The sequence below is a fragment of the Parasteatoda tepidariorum genome, chromosome X2 (genome assembly GCF_043381705.1).
Source record: "Parasteatoda tepidariorum isolate YZ-2023 chromosome X2, CAS_Ptep_4.0, whole genome shotgun sequence".
In the NCBI taxonomy this organism is placed as follows: Eukaryota; Metazoa; Arthropoda; class Arachnida; order Araneae; family Theridiidae; genus Parasteatoda; species Parasteatoda tepidariorum.
The window spans coordinates 7,825,284-7,846,021 of record NC_092215.1 but is presented as its reverse complement, the minus strand read 5'-3'; the positions used below and the strand labels follow the sequence as shown (position 1 = coordinate 7,846,021).

Genomic DNA, 20,738 nt, shown 5'->3' with positions numbered 1-20,738 from the left:
AAAAGAGTCAATACTTTTTAGTTAGGACTTCCTACCTTTTAAACAAAGGTTATATCTTAGAATTGAAATCTTTAAAAAATAATTTTTTTCTATTATATATATATATGTTACTGTGAATGACCGAAATCTGGTGAATGTCCGACACTCACCGGTAAATGTCAACAATCACCTAGTTGTTTGGTGTATGTCCGAAATATTTGTTACATTCGATTTGATATGAATTTATTCGTGGATATAATTACATTTATTCGATATTTTTATACTTACTGACGATAGATCAGAAGAAACATCAGTGTTTGGAGCATTGGGCCATACATTTACATTTGCCCGGTATACATTTGCTCGGCATACCCTACATTGATGTTTTTTTAAGGTTCAGTGCCACTGCCCGGTATACACCAAGTATCGGGCAAATATATACCGGGCAATGGCACTTGACCTTAAAAAAACATCAGTGTAGGGTATACCGGGCAAATGTATACTGGGCAGTGGCACTTAACCTTAAAAAACATCAGTGTAGGGTATACCGGGCAAATGTATACCGGACAGTGGCACTTAACCTTAAAAAAACATCAGTGTAGGGTATACCGGGCAGTGGCACTTAACTTTAACTGGCTCGGTATATCCTACACTGATGTCTAATCTATCGTCAGTAAGTATTAAAATATACAATAAATATAAATATATCAAATAAATATAATAATATCAACGAATAAATTAATGTAAAATTGGATATAACAAATATTTCGGACATTGTGAATTGTTGACATACACCGGTTAAGGTTCGAATGTACAAGAATGTAATGAAATATTCGATCTTTCACCTACGTTTTTGGTGTTTCTCCAAATTCACCGGTGAAAGTCAACAACTACCTACTCCGATCATTCACCGTAACTTATATATATTCTGAAATATCGCATTTATCGTTAAGGATGTGTCCTGATGAAGACCTTTTGTTTCCCATTAAACTTTCTTCTATATTATTATTATTCTTTGTGCTTATATACAAATGAAATAAATCGCACATTTACAAATTGAAATAAATTGCAAGTAATAGTAATATTCTTGAATATTTTAAATAGGTTAGCTAATAGTTATTTTTATATTGTTATGCTGTAGATTGCATTTTTTAACCATTACTAATATTAAAAATTAAAACTACAATGTTTATTTTAATTGTTTCGTGCTAAACTATGAAATTCATGAAACAAATAAAATAAAGTTACATTTAAATTAATTATTTCAAAATGTTAATTTCAGAAATTAAAACTTTTCTTCTTTATGTCCATTACAACTTTTATTAAATAACTTTTGCTTTGCTTTTTAGTTGATTATTTTACAATTAAAGCTAATAAATTGTATTTTCATTCACATTATAATGAAATAATTGTTCAAGAGTCGTGCCCTACTTGTCATCGACCAACCTACAAGGTTCAATTTTATACGATCCTATCATTAGTGACAAAAGTGGAAATATCTTTGTGTAAACAACTGACAGAACTGTTCATATACGTGTTTTATAAGTGGCTTTTATTTCCCAACTGAGCAATTTGTTTTCGTGAACAAAAATAAATAAATTTTAAACATATATATAAATGTATAGTCTATAGCAAATATATATAATAAAACTAATTTTAATTACTGCAAAACAAAATCTGTTTCGCGATGAACCTCTGCATACTATTTCCAAAATTATTATAAATCTATTGTTTTATGCTATTTTAATTGAGAGAAAAATGTTTTTTTAATGACCCCAAAATGTTCAAAAACATTTTGAAGCTTCTTTTTCATATACACTGTAAAAAATTCTTCATTAAATTACGCTAAAAAATACTGACAGTGCCAGCATCAGTAAAATCCTTTTTTACCGCAAAATTTATACCGTAATTTTTACAGTAGAATTTATTTAATTGCAGTGATTCAGTAAATACAGTATAAACTAAGGTATATCAGATTTTTTGTTCTTTAAAATTTTATGTTAAAAAGTACCGGCACTTATAGTGTGTCTACGTAATTTTAAATGATAAAATCTGAAATTTGAAGAGAATTAATCAGTTCTTACGAAAGGAAAGTTTAAAAATATTTCTTCAAGATGTTGAAATACGTAAAAGGACATTAAAAGGCATATGAACTTTCACTCATTAATTTTTAACTTTTTTCACTAATTTCATCAATTTCTGGTAAGGATCTCGAACCCATAAAATTGAATCCTAATGCATGACAATAAGATCATTAGATAAAGAATTATAAAAGATTTTTTTTCACACTGTTCAACTTTTCTTCATTAATGCTTAAAAAATAATAAATTTTTGTTTTAAATTTTACTTACTTCGCTGTAATAGGCTCTTGGAGGTTTCCGAAAACTGCATCCTTTTACTGTCATTAATGAAACTGCTCTATATATGTTTGTCGTACTGAGGGCGACATGTTCGATCCCCCCTTGCTGGTGTTCACGAAGGAAAGTTTCAATGTTACAATCAGCTGAAAAAATAAAAATTTCGATTTTGAATAAAAGGATTTGTTTCGTAAAACTAATAATAGAAAATATATAACTTATATATATTATTATTATTATACACCGTGGCAGACCTTCAACAACATAGTGTATAATGAACAGATTTTTATTATCCCATTATTTTTAACGTTTTGCTATTATTATTATTTTTACCATATTACTATGATTATTATTATTTTTTTTACCATAATACTGTTATTATTTTTACCATATTACTATGATTATTATTATCATATTACTATTATTATTTTTACCCATGACAATTATTTTTATTATACTATTATTATTATCATCATCTTATAATCATTACCTTGCCCTGGAAGGCTTTCAACAACGACTAGCATCAGACTGTTTGAATTTCGTTCTCGGTTTTGGCACGATGGTGGATAAATGAGTCCTGTCTCGGCGCACCGATAGTATTCCATAGCTTTAAGCTTAATACCTATAGAATCAGCTAAAATCAGACCATCATCAGATTCATTATCCCTATAAAAAATAAAAGAGATTTCAGCTGAAATTAATCAAAACAAATTGCTTTTAAAATTCTGTGATGAAATTTACTATTGATTTACAGTCACGAGAAAAACTCCTGCATACAAACTTACTAAATGAGCAAAAAATTGTAGTATAACCAATTCATTTCTAATGTTTTTTGGAAGGAATACGAAATCCATGAATACCAAGTCTTATATTTATAACATGTTTGCATACATCGAATAAGACGGATTTGGTACTCCTCCCGGTAATGTTCCAGATATGAAATGGTTGGAAAAAAAATTTTTCTCGATTTTGGGTAAGACTTCTAATAAGAATTATACTCGTGACGGTTTGTCAATTTTCAATCACAGAAAAAGTAGTTTAAAGTTGAAACAATAATACTGGTATTCAAAGCTATATTATCAAACTAATTTGCTAAATTTCTCTCTAATGTGGCATTGAATAAAAAATTTTAGGCAAAATATTTTAATTTTTTTAATAACAATATCGTGTAACCATCTGTATACGAATCAATGGTTAGTATGATATGGTTTAACATGAGTCAGAATTTTAAATGTTTTGTCTACAAAAATATAATATTACTCAAGAGAGAAAATAAAGATTTTTTTCTACAAAAGCAAGAATAACGTAATCACTACAAATTAAAATTCACTTCTGAATAAAAAAGCATGCTATAAATATATGCTTTGAAAGTACGATGCATAGGTTTTAATGCATACGCATTCGGAGTATAACAACCATAATAGAAATGATAAGAAAGTTTGGAAATATTTTCATAGCAGATTATTTAGTACAGAAAATTGTTATTCCACATATTTTGCATATTGCTATAAAAAAGTTTGACTAATTTAAGGTTAATGGTACAACGCACAATGAAATGGATCTCATTTAATATTTATTTTTATATTTGTGCCGGCAAACGATGCTTTAAATTACGAAATCAGACACAAAAACGTACTTTCTTTGAATAAACATACCTTCTCGACGGATTCAGATTTCTGAACACCAAAATATAGATGGTAGCCGCAAAATATGGTGCCAAAAGTTTAGTCGGAAGAACGCTCCATAGTTTGGACCCCTTAATGTTAATTTTATTTTTTTGTTTATTTTGTTATATCTCGAGAACTTTTTAATAGAATTGAAGCATTTTTGCATAATTTTCATTTATTCAAAGATAATTCCATTCAAAAATAACATTCATTAAATATTTATTATTTTTTTAATTATTTTATTTAATAATAGTCAAAAAAAATTTTATTGTAAGTTACGCAATTTTTTGCATTATTTTAAAGAATATAGTTTTCACGGCAAAATACAAAATTTGAGCAAACTCTGTCGAATAGTTTCTGAGAAAGGGAATTTTAAATATTTGGCATTTTTAAAATTTAATTTCTCAGGAACTATTCGATCGATTTTGATCAAATTTTGTATTTTGCCATGTAAAATTATGTTCTTTAGAAGGATGCAAAAATTTTATTCCTTACAATTAAAAAGAAATTTCAACCATTTTTAAATAAAGTGCTAATAAATGACAAATATTCAATAGAGGTTATTGTTTGCATGGAGTTATCTTTGGATAATTCCATTATTGTTTAGCATATTTACTTATTATTCTGCACTTATTATTTAGCATATTTCAGATCACCCCTTCGAACCATTAAGAATGAACGTGAACGTCAGAATCCGATCCTTAGATGAAAAGTTATTCAGGGAGGTCCATTTTTTTTCTATTTTACACTGTACTTAATCACATTGTGTTACTTAATAGAGGGATTCTCAATTCAATGTAAAAAAGAAAACAATGAAATAAAATGGCGAATTAAACATTCAGACTAAATTTGAACTTTGAATTATGCTTTAGGGATGGATAGTTTCGTATAAATCACATAGATACGCAAAAGCTGAATGAACTTAAAAGATAAAATCAAGTAGATCTATAATGAAATGAAAAAAACTGAAGAAAACAACAGTTTATCTGGTTCAATAAGTTTAGAAGATTCTAGAGAAATAAAATTATTCAAATAGTTTTCTCATGATTTAAATCCGAAATGATACTTAAAAAAGTACAAGATTGCGCTTATTTGTTAGCAGAATAGTTAATATAAAGAGAAAAAATTATATAATGATTGTGCCTATATAAGAAACGGACTAACATATTTTTCCCTTAGGTAGATCATTTTGAGGAATGTAATTTAACATGGTAAAATTTAAAATTTGAGCCAAATCAGTCGAATAGTCGTTTCGATTTCTCAGATTTGTATTCTGCCGTGTAAAATTTTATTTTTTAAAATGATGTGAAAAATTTTATGACTTGCAAATAAATACCATTATTAAGTAAAATAATAAATAATGGCAAATATCTTCTAAAAGTTATTTTTTACATGGATCTTAAGATGAATGAATTAATTGTGAGAAAAAAATTTCAGTTCGCTTATAAAGTTCTCGAGATAAGGTGATATACGCAGAAAGTAAAGTTAACATTAATGGGTCTAAACTTTGGGCCCCTAATTGTCGAACCATTTGTATTGGGACCCAGATCGATTTGTATTCCCAGATCGTGTTTACTCACTATATTTTGGGGGTCAGAAATTTGAAACCATCGGGAAAAAAGTATGTTTATGCAGAATAAGTACGTTTTTGTGTCTGATTTTGTACTTTGAAATATCGTTTGCTCTAATTAATTAGCATATTTGCTATCACCTCCTTGAACCATTAAGATTGAGTCCTAGAGCTTGAAGATGTGATCATTGGATCAAAAGTTATTTAGAGTAGTCTCACATATTACGCTACATCACATAACATATAACTACAAGCAGCTTAAAAATAAGGCACTATGTTACATAATAGATTTGAAACTTTAACTAATTTTAATGACGCTTGTGAGCGTAACAATAATGGATCTGTTCCACAACATGGAGCTTATGGAGCCCTTTACAAATTTCTTCAACTTTTGAGAAGTTTTGAGTTCGACAGTTAACAGTTGTAAATCTTTCAACGCTTGATCTTTCGATTGATTTGATTCTTAATTTTCACGTGAATCAATATTTTAATATTTTTTCAGAAAATTGAACTACAATGAAAAGTTAAAATCTTAACGAATAATTAAATACAATTCAGAATTTTTACAAATTTAAAAAACATTCCTTATGAATGAAGTTTGATAGTTCTACTTTAAATGCACCAATCAAATTCTCAATTTCTAAACTTTCTTTACTTTCTCAATTTTCTAAACTTTCTCAATTTCTAAACTTCTTCTTTAAATGCACCAATCAAATTCTCAATGTATATTTCATATGGATTATTATTTCGATGAAAAGTGACATAAAGTTCTGCCTGTGCAGCGTTGTAAAATATTTGCATTAACATGAAAAATTTGTTTTCAAAACATTTGAATTCTACTCAAAATCATTTACTCATAGCAAAATAAAAACAAATTAAACTTTTTAGATTGTTTACGAACGACATCGTCAGAACAGTTTGGAGTGGGCTCCAAAAACCTTTTTGTCGGGGAATGATAAATGAATTTATTTTAGTGAAATGGAATAAAAAACAATTCTTTACTTTTTATTCAATTGCATTATTTTGTTCTCTTATAAAATAGTTTAAAATTTGTGAAAATGAAATGCTTTTTTTTAATTTTTTCTTTGCCCTAGACGATTTTTTTTAAATATAAACTTTTAACCAAGACTTAATTAGCATCGATCGAGTAAAACTAATCGAGTAATCGACTAAAACTAACCGAATCAATAATAATTAATTAGCTTTAACTAAAAGAGGAATGTAACATTCAAAAGTAATAAATGTCATTTTCAATTATCAATATTGAATGGAAAATGAAAATAAATATTTTTTACTTTGCAAACTGTTTTAGTTTATTTAACTTTAACAAAATTTCTTCACTTTATGCTCAAATTTTTAAATCTTTCCTAAAATATGTAATTTTTCAATAACGTTCATTTAAAAAAATATTTGCTTCTAATTAAGTATGATAAAAAGTAAAATAATTGGACTGCATATTTCTCTGATTAGTTAGAGTATTTTTTATACAGCTGTTACGTAAACTAAATTTAAAAATATTACAAATAAAACACTAATAAAAATTATTTTTCTTTAATTTCTCTAAACATATTTACTTTTGTATGCTGTAAAAAATGGATACTTAAAATTTGCGTAATTAAATACGTCTTTGACTAAACCGTTTCCTGATAAACCATCAGAACAAACATTTCGTCAAATTTACGAAATTATCATCACTTGTATCATCACAAGGATACAAATTTCGATTTTAAAAAAAACATAACCTACAGTATTAAAAAATACCGCATGTTATTTACAACAGTTATTAATATGAAGTAAAATTATTAATGGCAGCTTACTTAATAATAGCCAGGCATCAAACCTGGAAACTTGTTTGATAAACGAGTGCACTAACCTTTGTACTATCTCTTCACCCGATACAAAAATAAAATAATAAAAATGATAAGTAAAGAAATTATTGAAATAAAAAAATATGTGGAGTAATCCGTCAAAATTTTTGAGTTCGCGTTAAGATATAATATAATACATAATTCTCACAGGCATGTTATCACACGCCGGCAATTATGTTATAACATGATTACGTGACAAAATATTTGACAGAAATAACGAATGCAGCTCAATGGTTACTGAATGGTCAAATTTAAGTGTTTTATTTCTGAAAGTATGTATTAGAAATAACAATAAACAAAAAAAGATTTAATGATCGACTGAATCAACTATAACAGGGTAATATTCTAAACATGTTGGAAAATATTTAAATAGTAATTAAGATACAAAAAAAAATTTTATTGTAGATGAAATTGCAAAACGTGTAAATAGAAGATTTAAACCCAAGTATTATATTAAATTCTTTGACCTTACGGCAATTTTTTTACAATATTTAAAAACTATATTAGTTTAATATTTAGCTTTGTTTCTTACTTCTTTGAATCAAACCTTATAAATACATCTTATGTCGATTAATTTTGACTATGATTCATATATATTTCTTTTAAATAAGTAATTTTTATTAGTAGTAAAGTATCAGAAAATTGAAACTAGTGTTAGAGATTTTAAAATGTACACTGTTAGAATTTTCATCCTAAAATTATAATAAAATAACCGGCAGCAGTTTGCCCATCCAATTAACCGTAAATTTTAGGGTAAAGAACACTTTTTTAGATGTACTGTTTCACAACTAGTATGATTATAAAAACCATGAATAAAAAAACTATACGGTTTAACCATTTACAACTAGCATGCTTTCAAAACCAAAAAAAAAAAAAANAAAAACTAAATTTTGGAGACAGTTAGACAGCTTTTTGGTGCTCTCATCTATGCGTGAATGTGATCGAATTCCAACAGCCCAGAGTCACAAATTGGGGAGTGTAGTACACTGGAAACTTTTAATGTATCAAAGGGAATGGAGAAGAAAATATTGCAGTGGCAACGCTGGGACTCGAACCTCCGTCTTGCTGGTCATGAAATTAACAGATTAGTCTTCTTGACTAGTTGTAACCTTCTACAAGGAGCTAAGTGGCTTCAATAGATGGGTCTAGTTGGTGCGATAAAATTTTGGTTGTTTAATCGCATTAGGTAAAATCAGTCAAGAAACGGTTTTTCTCACACTTAACAGTTTGAATACTATATTAAATATAGTTATTATACTATTTTGTTTGAATATGGTGAAATAACAATTAAAAAACTGCTGTAATTTTTTTCCCGAGAAATTTCTAATAGTGTATAGTAATGTATGACGAGGTTTGGTGGGCGTTTTATGAATTTTACAGTTATAAAATTTGGCATTCAAAATTCGATACAAAATTTTTAGTTCTCAAAATAATTATTTTTACATTTTGAATAAAAAAAAAACTTATTAAAATATTTAGACGAAATGATAATAAGAAAATAATGCTAAATTACTATGTTAAATTGACGCACAAAAAAAAAAAATAAATAAATAAATAANAAAAAAAAAAAAAAAAAAAAAAAAAAAAAAAAAAAAAAAAAAAAAAAAAACAGACAGAAATTAAATTCCCAGAAATTCGTTTGAATAAAATTTGTATACTCAGAAATTAAGATTTATAAACTTGAATTATTTTGAAAAATTGTAATAGTGATTTCTGTACAAATACAATTTCATAAAAGATAATTCTTTGTTCGAAAGAAAAAATAATTTTTTTTTTTTAAAAAATAAAAAAAAATAAAGAGAATTTTTGACTTTTAAAAAGATTGTGATATTATTGAATTATTTTACCCTTGGTAAAAAAAAGATACTATGCAATTCCAAATATCCATGGCATAAATATCGTTTTTGGGCTTTTTTCATATTTCATGTTTATTTATTTCTGTATTATGTCCTGCTATCCGAGGAATAGCATTGTAGCATTCTACTCTCCATAAATTTAATTGAATACGCAATTATTTTAAGCAATTTGTACACATCTCCAACCACGGTCAAGTACATAGCCTTATTTTTAGGGCTTTACCATTAAACGACATGGTAAGAATTTGTACAGGAACAGTATTAACAGCATTGTGTTTTTCAAACTTAATTGCTAAAAAAATAAATTGAGAAAAATATTATTATCCATTTTCATCATTAAAATATAACCATCACCTCAATGCCCAGCTCTATATATAATATATCAAATTGAATTAAACTGTTATTTAAAGTAAAAACATACCATTATTGAAAATTACGTAATTTTGTCATTTATAACTCCTTCAGATTGCTGTTGTAAATTCATTTAAGTATTTTGTGCTTTGAAATTCTACAACTTATACGCTAATGTGCTATTTTAATATTGCACCATGTTGAAATAGATAAAATAAATAATATCATTAAATACATTAACAAAATATGAACTCCACAAAGAGGAAAAAAATTCTGGTAAAATTACTGTACCGCATGGTGATGACATTTTTGGTAAAAAAAAAAAGCCATAATTTAAGTAATTAAATTGACATTGTATATTGTATTTAAACCATTCATTTTGTATTTTTTCCGCTCATTTGGTAGCGATTTTCCGTAAATAGTGGTTTTTAAAATTATAGTTCTTAATACTGCACACTTATTAAAAAATACAAAACTAAAAAGTAAATTTTATCGAATAAATGTTTTTTAGGCTGGGCTCGAGGGTATATCAAGTTAAAACTATTAAATTTTACCACATTTACAAAATTTTATCTCGCATTATAAAACCATATTCTTGTAGTTTTTACCATACTTCTTTTTCTGGGAACATAAGGAAACTTCCGTAAAAATTTTAAAACATTATTTAAAAAAAGAAAAAAAAGTAATATACATTATTAGTTAAAGCATACCAACTCTCCTTAAACTCTTACAAATCTGAAATTAATTTTTAAAAGAATTATTCCAAATCGTAAACTTAATGGCTAATATGAGAGACAGACTTTTCCGGGTATTTTACAATATTAGATTGAAAAATCTACCAGTATTTAAAACTATTTAAAGTACCCGACTACTTTTTTTTAGCCAATTTTGAGTAAAATTTCATTTTTATGTTTTTTATATAAAATAAAACTCTGAACTTTTCTCTTTCCAAAACCGTTTGAGCTTTGTTTCTACGCGAAATAGATCAGAAGTTATGATGTAAGTTATGAACCGGAAGTAAGCCTTTTTCGCTAGTTTCGTTTTCGAATTTCAACTTAAAACATAAAATAAGTTTACAAAATATTAAAAAAAAATCTGTCAACCACATTTCTTTATTTGTACAATATCATATTCGAATAAATTTGACATCACTAGCTGTAAACATTCTATACTAGGTTGTTTACTTTTGAATTTGATTGCGCTCTTATTTCTTTGCTTTATATTGTCGTTATTTTTGTGGAGAGATTTCCGTATCCTGATCTGCGGTAGGATAATCGCCTAGTCTTAGCAATTTCCGGGGAGCGGCCCGCGAGAAACTTAAAAATAACATCACAGAAAGGGACCAACTCGAAATGCATAGTTCGTATCTTCCCCCGGACAAAAATCTACGCGTTTTTTAAAAAAAAATGCAAGTTTAAAATCTATTTGGCATCTCTGCGATTGTAGTAGTAAAAGATCAGGATACGGAAATATCCCATTTTTGTTGAATTTTCGTTATAATATTTTTGCTAATTTGTTACGTTTACTGTTTCTGTTCTATTTTTCTATTAAGTTGGCTATTTTTCTATTAAGTTGACTATTTTTCTATTTAGTTGACTATTTTTCTATTAAGTTGACTATTTTTCTATTAAGTTGACTATTTTTCTATTAAGTTGACTATTTTTTAATTGTTACGTTTATTACTTCTGGCGTTGAAATGCCTAGAAATTCTTCACTGAAACATAAACGAAAGTTTTATGGAAGCAGATTCATGAGAAAAAAACCGATGTTTCCTTGGATATAGTTACTCCAACTGTGAGTGCTAGTAAACTGAACCCGCAAAAAAGCAATATTACCGATTCTGAATCGGTTACTATAAATAGAATTATTGATATGGATATAATCAAGATTGTTTTTTCAGTGTTCTGTTGTCCCACTTGTTTTTCAACTGCCATTAGTTTAGTTGAAGATAGCAGATATGAACTTAATTCACACTTTTCTATAAAATGTGAAACATGTGATTTCGTTAAAGGATTTGCCTCTTCTAGTAAAGAAAACAACACGAAATTAATTCCAGATTTGTGTATGGTTTTAGACAAATTGGAAGAGGACACGACGCAGCATAAAAACTGTGTGCTACAATGAATATACCTTCACCTCTGAGTAAAAGAGCTTTTAATTCACATCTAAATAAACTTTTTGATGCTGTTTCAAGTGTTGCTCAAAATTCCATGCATTAACATTACCTATATACACTATCTGGAAGAAAGTGACGCGACAACTGTAAAGTTTGGGAGAGGAGGATTGATGGTATGGGCCTATTTCTCCTGGTATGGGACTGGCCCACTGGTGAAGGTTGATGGTATGATGAATGCCGATGAATATTGTGATACTCTCGACAATCATGTCCTTCCTACCTTGTGAGCAATGTACGGTATGGATGATTGCTTGTATCAAGACGACAACGCAAGATGCCATGTTGCAAGGAGGACTCTTGATTGGTATGTGAGCAACAACGTTAAACACATGGAGTGGCTGGCGCAGAGCCCTGATCTTAACCCAATTGAACATCTCTGGGACGAATTGGACCGTCGGTTGAGGGCAAAAGCAAGCATGGAACTTCCTGTTAAACATTTAAAAGGAAATTCCTCTTGCCACTAAGGCCAATTTAGTGGAAAGCATGCCCAGAAGGGTTGCAGCTGTGATCGCAGCCAAAGGAGGCCCTACCTCCTATTAATTTTAATAAATATAGGTTTATGTCGTTATAGTGTCGTGTCCCGTCACTTTCTTCCAAATAGTGTATTAAAATAAAGAAAAATTGTCTAACCTAATAAACTAGAATGTACACGTAAAAAAAACTTACCGGCTGATGTTGAATTTTTTCATTCCAAAACAGGTTTCATAAAATTTTAGAACTCTTTCAGAATCTCCTTTAGTCACGGCAATGGTTACATGATCCACATGCGTCATGATTTCTTCGAGTTGTAATCCCGAATCGTCACAAGAAAATTCTTCATCTTCTACAATTTTAAATCCAGGCAGAAACGGACCCTTATAGTCCGTTTTGTTTACTAAAGTGTGAATCACATTCCCTACACATGACCGAACACATGAGAATGTAACAGATCCGTATTCATCAGTAACTGTTCTTGGTTTTAGAATCACTGATCCTATTTCCGACGCAATCTTTTTAGTCAAATTATACACATTTCTGACATTAAACGACACATTAAAAACTGAATCAATAGTGTGCCGTTTGCTATCCCCGCAGCAAACGAAAACTGGAAAACTGTTAGATGAATCACATTCACTCCCTACTATTTTTCCGTGATACACTCGTTTATTGACAATGAATATGATGCCTTTACCCAGTCTTAGTGCAACCTGCTTACATTTGACGGTTTCCCGTTTTGCAAATACTCTAAATCCAAATTTTTTCAAAATAGATATAGTATAGTTTATATCTTCAACGCACAACTCAACATGATTTACAACAGGTTCTTCTGTTGACATTATTCTCTGAAAATAAAATAAAAATATTATAAAACACTTTCTTAGACTTAATTCAAAACTGGTTAGTATTATTAGTTTATACAACATTTGTACAACGCAATGTATTTTGTTCAAGAACTAATCATGTAAATAGCATATGAAATATCCATTCTAAAATGCAAATATTAATCTATGTCATCATAAATTAGTAATATATATACATAATGTTAGCAGTCATGGTCGAATGTTTAGCCACGTTGACAACAGTTGGAAGGAAAGAATATTTTTATTGAGTTTCACATCGTGTATTCAGATTATTTTCTAGCATTGGCGGAGCTCAAATCGCGCTCCAAAATCTGTGTGCTTTAGTTTTTATTCTAGGGAAATTAGCATATGTATTTGTAACATGTAAAATCTGTGAAATTAAAAATCTAGTGTAAATCTTGAAACATTACGTAAAGTCCTTCAGAATCTCTGGCACTGGTTTGATTGAGGACTGCTGTCCTCTAGGTATTAAAATAGGGAAAAACTTTGCATTCACGATTTATAATAATAACTATAATTACAATAATATTAATTAGATTAAATTTATGATTTCAATTTATTTAACCCTTACAAATTTAGTGTTAAGATTTAATTTTTTTCTCCAAAAGTGAATTAATAAAGAGTTTCTTTTTTTTCATCAAGAGAAAAAAAAATTATTCCGAAGTATTGTTATTAAGAAAAACCCTTTCTCAAAGCATTGTGTTTTTTCTCGCGTTAAGAAAATTTTTTTTGAAGGAAATAAAGTGTAATAAAGTATTTTTGCTTTTCATGTTATTCTTTTTAATATATTCTAAGTTCAGAAGTCCCGCCGTGGACTGATCGTTAAGACACGGTTCCCAGCAGATCACCGAAGTCAAGCATCACTGGATGCGGTCAGTGTGCGGGTGGGTGACCACTTGGATCAGTCTGCGTAGGGACCGAGGGTGTGCGGTATTGATCCTCGTTAAACTGTGCTACCGTAAAGTGCTCGACTTCGAGTGCTGGTCATTGGGCTACCAAAGCGGGGGTGCCATCCCCTCTGCAGAGAATCAAAATTGTGATGGAATGTCTTCGGATCATCCTCAGGGATGTTTGCCAAACCGTCGCCAATAGCCCATTGTGCAGCTCTAGTGCGACATAAATGAACTACAACAACTAAGTTCAGAAAAAATTTAGAAACACATTTTAAAATATGATCATAAAAGCGTGAGTACATTTGAGATTTTCTCTCTCTCTCTCTTTAATGTTTTGAAGACAAAAATATAAAATTTCTCAAAAATAACCTAAAAAAGCTACTGTATACTACAGAAAAGCGAACACATCTATAACTTTTGTTCTAATGGTTGGTCCTTCAAACACTTGGACTCGATTGCTTGGGAAGTATGCTTATAAATGAATCTATAAGATATGAAATCAACTCTAAATAAACATAAATTTTTTTCTAATGGATTTGGGCACTCAAAATAAGGTAGGTAGCTGCAATCTGTAAAATAGGATTCTAACTGTTTAGGCAGGTTTACAGCCTGGGGCGTATATTCTATTCAAACAATTTGACCCTTAAAATTTCAGATTTTGCCTTTTTTTTTTTTTTTTTTTTATTTTNTTTTTGAATTGCGTAAATAAACTGGTGTATGAATTTGTCGACATTACATTTCAAAATGTTTAGGCCATTAGTCATATAATTAATAAAAAATGATAGTTAGTTTAAAAAATAATTTTTCACATGAATTATGTTTGAATAAACAACTTTTATAATTACGTGTAAATATTTTTTGAAACTCTTCCTAGTTCTGACCCTCTTTCCTAAACTATTAAAACCTTATTTTCCAGGTTTTGGATTACGCTTTCCTATTTTTAGGGTCAGGAATCTAAATCCTTCAAAACATATTTATTCAGCGAAAGTACATTTTTGTGTCCAATTTCTTAACTTAAAATATTATCATCACCAATTAATTAACATATTTAAGGTCATCTCTTTGAATCGTGAGCTTTTAGTTCGAGAAAATTTGATGATTAAATTAAAAGTTATTCTGTTTAATAAGTTTTTTTTTCTCTCTGTGCAATAAAAAAAGAAATTATCAATGTACAGAGCGCAAAAAAAAAGAACCACCCTGAATAAATTTTGATCACTTTCTAGGACTCAATCTTCATAGTTTTAGGGGCTGAACTCAAATATAATAATTAATTAGTGCAGACGATATTTTAAATTACGAAATCAAACACAAGAACGCGCATTTTCCGAATAAACATACCTTTTCTACGACGTATTTTGATTTTTGGCCCCTAAAATATAGGGGGTAACAGCAATCTGAGAAATATTGTCCCAATAGTTCGGTCAGGAAAATTTGGACCCCTTAATACTAATTTTACTATTCACGTATTTCGTCACATATCGAGAACTTTGCAAGCGACTTTAAAACTTTTGCACACAGTTTTAAAATTTGTTTATTCAAGGATAATGTCTCGTGTACTCCATGCAACAACTGACTTTTAGTAAATATTTTTTTATTCTTTATTTAAAAATAGTCAAAAAAATTTTCATTGTAATTTTTACATAATTTTCAAGAATGTAATTTTGCAAAATTAGAGTGAAAATAGTTGGAACAGTTTCTGAGAAATTGAATTTTAAAAATACCACATTTTTATAGGATTATACATTTATCAAGTGTTTTATAAAATTAGCCTTTGAACTCTAAAAAACAGCTCATTTTTATTGATAAATAAAATTTAGAAAATTGCTATCTCTTTTGATTTAAATTGCAGTTATTAAAAATAATATACTAAGAAATATAAATGTTCTTAAAAGTTTGATTAAACTGCAGATTCACCCGAAGAAATGAAAAACTTCGNTGTGCAGAGCGCAAAAAAAAGAACCACCCTGAATAAATTTTGATCACGTTCTAGGGCTCAATCTTCATAGTTTTAGGGGCTGAACTCAAATATGATAATTAATTAGTGCAGACGATATTTTAAATTACGAAATCAAACACAAAAACGCGCATTTTCCGAATAAACATACCTTTTCTTCGTCGTATTTTGATTTTTGACCCCCAAAATATAGGGGGTAACAGCAATCTGAGAAATATTGTCCCAATAGTTCGGTCAGGAAAATTTGGACCCCTTAATACTAATTTTACTATTCACGTATTTCGTCACATATCGAGAACTTTGCAAGCGACTTTAAAACTTTTGCACACAGTTTTAAAATTTGTTTATTCAAGGATAATGTCTCGTGTACTCCATGCAACAACTGACTTTTAGTAAATATTTTTTTATTCTTTATTTAAAAATAGTCAAAAAAATTTTCATTGTAATTTTTACATAATTTTCAAGAATGTAATTTTGCAAAATTAGAGTGAAAATAGTTGGAACAGTTTCTGAGAAATTGAATTTTAAAAATACCACATTTTTATAGGATTATACATTTATCAAGTGTTTTATAAAATTAGCCTTTGAACTCTAAAAAACAGCTCATTTTTATTGATAAATAAAATTTAGAAAATTGCTATCTCTTTTGATTTAAATTGCAGTTATTAAAAATAATATACTAAGAAATATAAATGTTCTTAAAAGTTTGATTAAACTGCAGATTCACCCGAAGAAATGAAAAACTTCGTCTAAAACTTTATTATGAGCAAAAATATGTTATCACAATCATTTTTTCAACATTCTATTATTTCTCAAATAAAAATTTTTTCAATTCTGAATATTTATTTATGATATATAATTTCTTCTATCGTATAGTAGCTTTAAGATTTCGAAGGATTTTCTTTAAAAAGGAACATAATACACCCGTTTTAATATTGTTGCATTCCAAAATACATAAAATATATCCATTCTAAATATCATTTAATTGCATTAAAATAATCACAAATTTGAAATCCTTAAAGACAGTGACACAAAATACAATTAAGGCATTATTTAACTCACCTTTATCAAAGTACTTGAAGGTTATTGAAAACTAAAACCTTACTTACTTCGATATATAATATGAAAACTCCACTGGTATATCTTAAAAGAATTATTTGAATACTTATCTAAATCATTCGCACTTTAAGAGAAATATAATTCATATAAAAGTAATGAAAACAAATCCTACCTGGAATTTAAATAGTAGCTTTTCAAAATTGTACTGTTCAAGTGTTCCACTTTTCTAGTTTACACCTGTTGTTAACGATTTGTTTGAGTATTTATTCATTTGTATTTAAGTATGTATTACATTTAAGTTATAAATATTAAAGTCAATAAAATTTATTTGATAAGGAAAATTTATTTAAAAAAATGGAGGTGGTGAAATTTGACACAGATTTTTCACATTGTGTCCCATACTTCCTCGTGTTTGTTTCCTGAACAATCTAGCAATAAGCTGTTGTTTATTTAAATTAGCTATTTCTTTCTTTAGTGTGAAAATACTCTTTATTCATCAGCCATATTTATTCAATCTACATTCTGTCGAATAATACCAGCAAATGTCCGTAATTTATGGATAATGCCAGCTCCGAGAGATAAAAGCTCAGAAACAAAACAAATGTTGCTTATTCATAAAAGCCTATTTATTAAACAAAAGAAGAAGATTTAAAAAGATGGTGTATGCATGATACCATTTTAAAGCTATGATTTTTGCTCCCTGGAGCAATTGTAAAAAATATCTCTTTTACAAGAACTTAATATTACATGGTTAGTATTATGGTTAATACACTGTATATCTCCCGTGCTAGAAAATACAGACCGTACAACGCCTAAGCATGCTGAGTATCAAACTATTGAGCTGATTTATTTTATTTTATCCGTCGTTGAACAGCCGACTCAGTTTTGGGTTTATGACTAATAATGTTCAATTCTGTGGACTTGTAATTTTGAACCAATCAAGAAGACAAGGAAACTCCTGGATCAGTCCCCCAGAGGTATTGATTTGTTATGGGGACATGGAGGACTTCGCGACTTCACAGATTTAGCGTGCATCAGTCACCATTTACTACACGGAAAGTCTTTGGCAGACGTCGATCAAACCCACGAACTCTTGGACATCGGCTCAGTGCCCTACCAATCAGGCTAACCCGGCCTCCATCGAGCTCTCGATTTAAGAGAAGAGGACTCAACTCAGCAAGTAATGCTCTCCGAAGTTCCGTTACACTTGTGCGAGGTGTTTGACTGACTGCAACTCGTCGACTAAGCATGTCCTACTCATGCGCAATGAGATTCAAGCCAGGTGAGAATGCAGAGACATACTTAAACTGAAGGCATTCGTTGTTCAATTCTCACCAGCATGCGATTTTTGTTCGGTGATGATGGGCGTTGTCTTGGACAAATTTTGCAAAATATGCACAAATTTTGCGTCCCTAAACATACTAAATTTGACCACTCGTGGTTCGTGTCTGAACATGCAGATCTGCTGTGGAGTCCATTATGATTCCAACAAAAACGATCAATACTGCACCACCTTAACGGTGTCGATCATTGATGTTGTCTTGGTGGTAATGGATACCTGGCACTAGTCACATGAAAGGCCGATGTGAATCAGACTGCTAATTGAACCTGGACTTGTTGGAAAACATCACACAAACCCACTGTGAGGATGTTCACTTTCTCTACTCCAGGCTTATAGCTGACGACAATGAGGTGGCGAGAGTAGAACCCATCTGACAGGTCTGCAAGCATATAAACCAATATTTCCCAAGCATCTATACACGGTTTGCCTTGAAATTGTGGTACTAGTAGCTGAAGAGAGCTGACGTGACAGGTCAGATGCTGAGCTCTGTATACCTTTTTTGGCAGTTATTGTCAAATGCCAATCTTTATTCGGCTTTGTATTTCAAGGAGTGGGGGTGATCGGCACTGTAAAGTTCACTGACATTTCCATCATCTTGGAATCCAAACCCTAGACATTGGGCAAATTCATGCTCCTTGTACTCCATCTGAATACAATTTCAGGTGGTCAAAAGTTCTACCACATAAAAAATTATCCACACGCTTTTAGTTATAACTATTCGGTTATGGCATTGAACGGCTTACAGAACGCTTCTAAGCAATTTTACTTTTCTGCCGCCATTCCGTATAGAAACCTCACTTACATTCTCATCATTGTGAGGTATTACCAGCGTAATTAATTGACTCCCTGTAATTTGTATATCATTCCTGAAGTTGTGTTAATAATTCTACACATGAAATTTTTACTTTAAAGTTTCCGCATAATTATGATTTTCCTTAATTTAAGGACACAAGTGTGTGATTGAGAATTCGCAAATATGAATGAGTTTTGATAAGAACAAAAGAAATTGGTTTGTAAGCAACGATTCGAAAAATCAACATATTTTACAATAACTGAAAATAGAATTATCAAAGCATTTAATAAAAATTAACTTTTTTCAGTTAAGTATAAAAGAGTTGAGCAGTTTGCGAAAAAGTAAATGAAACACGCTGAAAATCTATTTATCAAAAGATCAGATTTTCAGTACTAGGACTCAATGGTTCAAAAGAGCTACCTTAAATATAGTAATTAGTTAATGTAAACGATATTTTAAGTTGCGAAATCACACAAAAACATACTTTCTCTAAATAAACATATTTTTTTTCAATGAATTATGATTCCTGATTCCCAAAATACAAGAGGGAGTCGCAATTTTTATTTTATAACCGTCGTCGAACAGCCGACCCAATTCTTAGTGTTTACGACTACTAATGTTCAACTCCGTAGCCTTGTAATTTTCAACTCAATTCAGAAGACAAGGGAAATCCTGGATCAAATATTGGGGGAAATTTGCTTTCGTGCAGGTTTTTTTGATGGAGCTAACCCGCATTTGCGTTACATGGAGAGGAAGACTACGAGAACCTCCCATGATTGGTCTGACGGCAAGGAGACTCTAACCCACGATCCGCCTACCACTGCGGATATTTCACGTCACCACTGTGATCGGTGCAAGTCGGGTGCGGAATTCAGATCAACCAGTCGTTGCCGGGATCGAACCCCGGTTCACCTCGTTGGAAGGCGAACGCTTTTTTAGAGTGGCAATTTTTTTAATTTTTTATATAACAGTCGTTGAACAGTTTTCCATTCGCTTTGAAAGTTCTCTAGATATGTTGAATTACGCTAAAAGTAAAATTAACATTTAGGCATCCAAAATTTTGACCACTATCCTGGCCAAACTGTTAGGACCATGCATCTCAGATTGCTGCCACCCCCCCCCCTCATTTCTTGGGGTGGAGAAATCCGAAGGAAGGATATGTTTTTTTCCAGATAAAGTAGGTTTTTGTGTTTGATTTCATAACTTAAAACATCGCCTGCCCTATCTAATTAACATATTTGAGGTCACATCCTCGAACCATTAAGATTGAGTCCTAGAATGTGAAAATCCGTTCACTAGATCAAAAGTTATTCCTGGTGTTTCTTTTTTTAGCGCATTGTTGATTAAAATTTTTGTATGTTTAAAAGTGTTTTTTTCAAAAAGCTTTGTGGTTGTAAGGAAGAAAGTTCTTTTCAACTATCTTTACCGCTTTTTTAGATAGCTTCTAANACCAGTCATTGCCGCGATCGAACCCCGGTTCACCTCATTGGAAGGCGAAAGCTCAAGAACGCTATCAGAGTCGCAATTTTTTTT

At 30.0% G+C, this 20,738-nt stretch overlaps 1 protein-coding gene across 4 annotated transcripts in view; it reads right to left on the bottom strand.

Annotated features, from left to right (window-relative positions):
- Nucleotides 1–20,738, bottom strand: part of LOC107452994 (4-hydroxyphenylpyruvate dioxygenase-like protein) — a 41,123-nt gene that overhangs the window by 1,406 nt on the left and 18,979 nt on the right. For 2 of the 4 annotated variants that reach the window (XM_071188250.1, XM_016069642.3), the window contains exons 2-4: nucleotides 12,491–13,146; nucleotides 2,827–3,002; nucleotides 2,331–2,482 (exon numbers count right to left, since the gene is read on the bottom strand). In XM_071188250.1, coding sequence (XP_071044351.1) covers nucleotides 2,331–2,482; nucleotides 2,827–3,002; nucleotides 12,491–13,140 — 978 coding nt within the window. In that variant the 5' untranslated portion in view covers nucleotides 13,141–13,146. The other 2 variants (XM_016069643.4, XM_071188251.1) reach the window with 2 other exon arrangements.